Here is a 1,812-nt window from a genome sequence, read left to right on the forward strand (position 1 = left end):
ACTGTGGGCAGGGGGTTGAGATTATGAGGGGGAAATCACCCCACTGTGGGCAGGGAGATGGGATTATGGGGGCAAAATCACCCCAATGTCGATAGGGAAAATGGGATTATGGGGAAGAATCACCCTGGTGTGGGCAGGGGCCTGGGATTATGGGGGTAAAATCACCCCAATATCAGCAGGTAGATGGGATTATGGTGGGGAAATCACCCCACTGTGTGCAGGGAGCTGGGATTATGGGGGGAAAACCACCCTAGTGTGGGCAGAGGGTCCCCAATGACCCTTTTCTCCCCCACCCCAGGTCACCTCCCGCACCCTGTGGCACTTGTTACGGCGCCATCTCGGTGACACCCTCCTCACTCTGCGGCTCCGGGGGACTCTCCGTTTCGGCTCCAAACACCGACTCCTCTCCCCTCCTCTTCTCCTGGCTCTGGAGAAACGTTGTCCCCAACTCCACCTCCTGTCCCTGGCTGACACCGACCTCCGCCCCGTCCCCTCCGCCACCATCCCCGCGTCCCTCACCGCGCTGGAGCTGAGTCGTTGTGAAATCCCCCCCTCCTGGTTCTCTGATTCCCCCCCAAAACCATTTCCCCGTTTACACCACCTCGTAATCCACAACGTCCCGGCTTTTTCCGATCACCATCTGCTCAATATTTCCACCCTCAGCTCCTTGAAGACTCTGAGTTTATGTGGCACCTACCGCTTAACGGCGACGGGGATCCGGAGAGCGGCTCCTCGACTGGGAGAACTGGAGCGACTGGTCTTGCGCTGTCGCATCGGGAGTGACTCCGCTATCGACTCCGCTATCGACTCCATCAGCCGCCATATGAAGCGACTCCGGTTCCTGGAGCTGAGTGATGTGGATTTAACAGACTCTAATCTGGATTCTTTAACCAACCTGCAGCTCCTGGAGTCTCTCTGCCTCCGGCTCTGCCCTGGGGTCTCTCCCGGCGCCGTCATCGCTTTGTGCCAAGCGCTGCCCGACTTGAGGAACCTCCGATTAATCGGGGTTCGTTTGGAAGATGAAGTCGTGGATAAAATTCAAATGATTTTGCCTCGATGTAGCTTTTCACACGCTGCTTGACACAGCCGAGCTTTTACCATTTATTTCTATTCCTCAAGTGCTTTTTTTTGGGGTAAAAACTCTTTTCCTGGGTGCTGCTGCCCATATTTTTTTCAGGCATAATTATTTTTGGGTGCTACTCCCTGTATTTTTTCCACACATAATTATTTTTGGGTGCTACTCCCCATATTTTTTCCACACATAATTATTTTTGGGTGCTACTCTCCGTATTTTTTCCACACAGAATTATTTTTGGGTGCTACTCTCCGTATTTTTTCCACACATAATTATTTTTGGGTGCTACTCCCCATATTTTTTCCACACATAATTATTTTTGGGTGCTACTCCCCATATTTTTTCCACACATAATTATTTTTGGGTGCTACTCTCCGTATTTTTTCCACACAGAATTATTTTTGGGTGCTACTCCCCATATTTTTTCCACACATAATTATTGTTGGGGTGGAAACAGCAAATATATCCTATAAAAACACTTTGCCATGAACTTCTTTTTAGTAGGATCCTCCCCCTTTTCCATGGATTGGAGGAATTAATTTCTTAATTTCTAGCCCAAAACCCAAATTTTTGGGAACCCCAGTGATGAATTTCCTCGTCACCTTTCCTTGCCCCCATTTCCCACCTCCCTTTTCCTTGCCCCTGTTTCCCATCTCCCCTTCACTCACCCCCGTTTTCCTCGTCGCTCTTCCTCACCCACATTTCCCTCATCCCCTTTCCTTGTCCATGTTTCCCGC

At 50.3% G+C, this 1,812-nt stretch overlaps 1 protein-coding gene across 1 annotated transcript; it reads left to right on the forward strand.

The window, feature by feature from the left end:
- Window positions 1-298: 298 nt before the first annotated feature.
- On the forward strand, window positions 299-1,081 carry FBXL12 (F-box and leucine rich repeat protein 12; the record flags this gene model as incomplete). The annotated part of the gene is made up of 1 exon (XM_010169149.1): window positions 299-1,081. A coding segment is annotated over one exon (783 nt), but the record flags the coding sequence as incomplete, so codon positions are not given.
- Between the last annotated feature and the right edge of the window lie 731 nt (window positions 1,082-1,812).

The sequence above is a fragment of the Antrostomus carolinensis genome, unplaced genomic scaffold (genome assembly GCF_000700745.2).
Source record: "Antrostomus carolinensis isolate BGI_N321 unplaced genomic scaffold, ASM70074v2 scaffold38405, whole genome shotgun sequence".
Classification (NCBI taxonomy): Eukaryota; Metazoa; Chordata; class Aves; order Caprimulgiformes; family Caprimulgidae; genus Antrostomus; species Antrostomus carolinensis.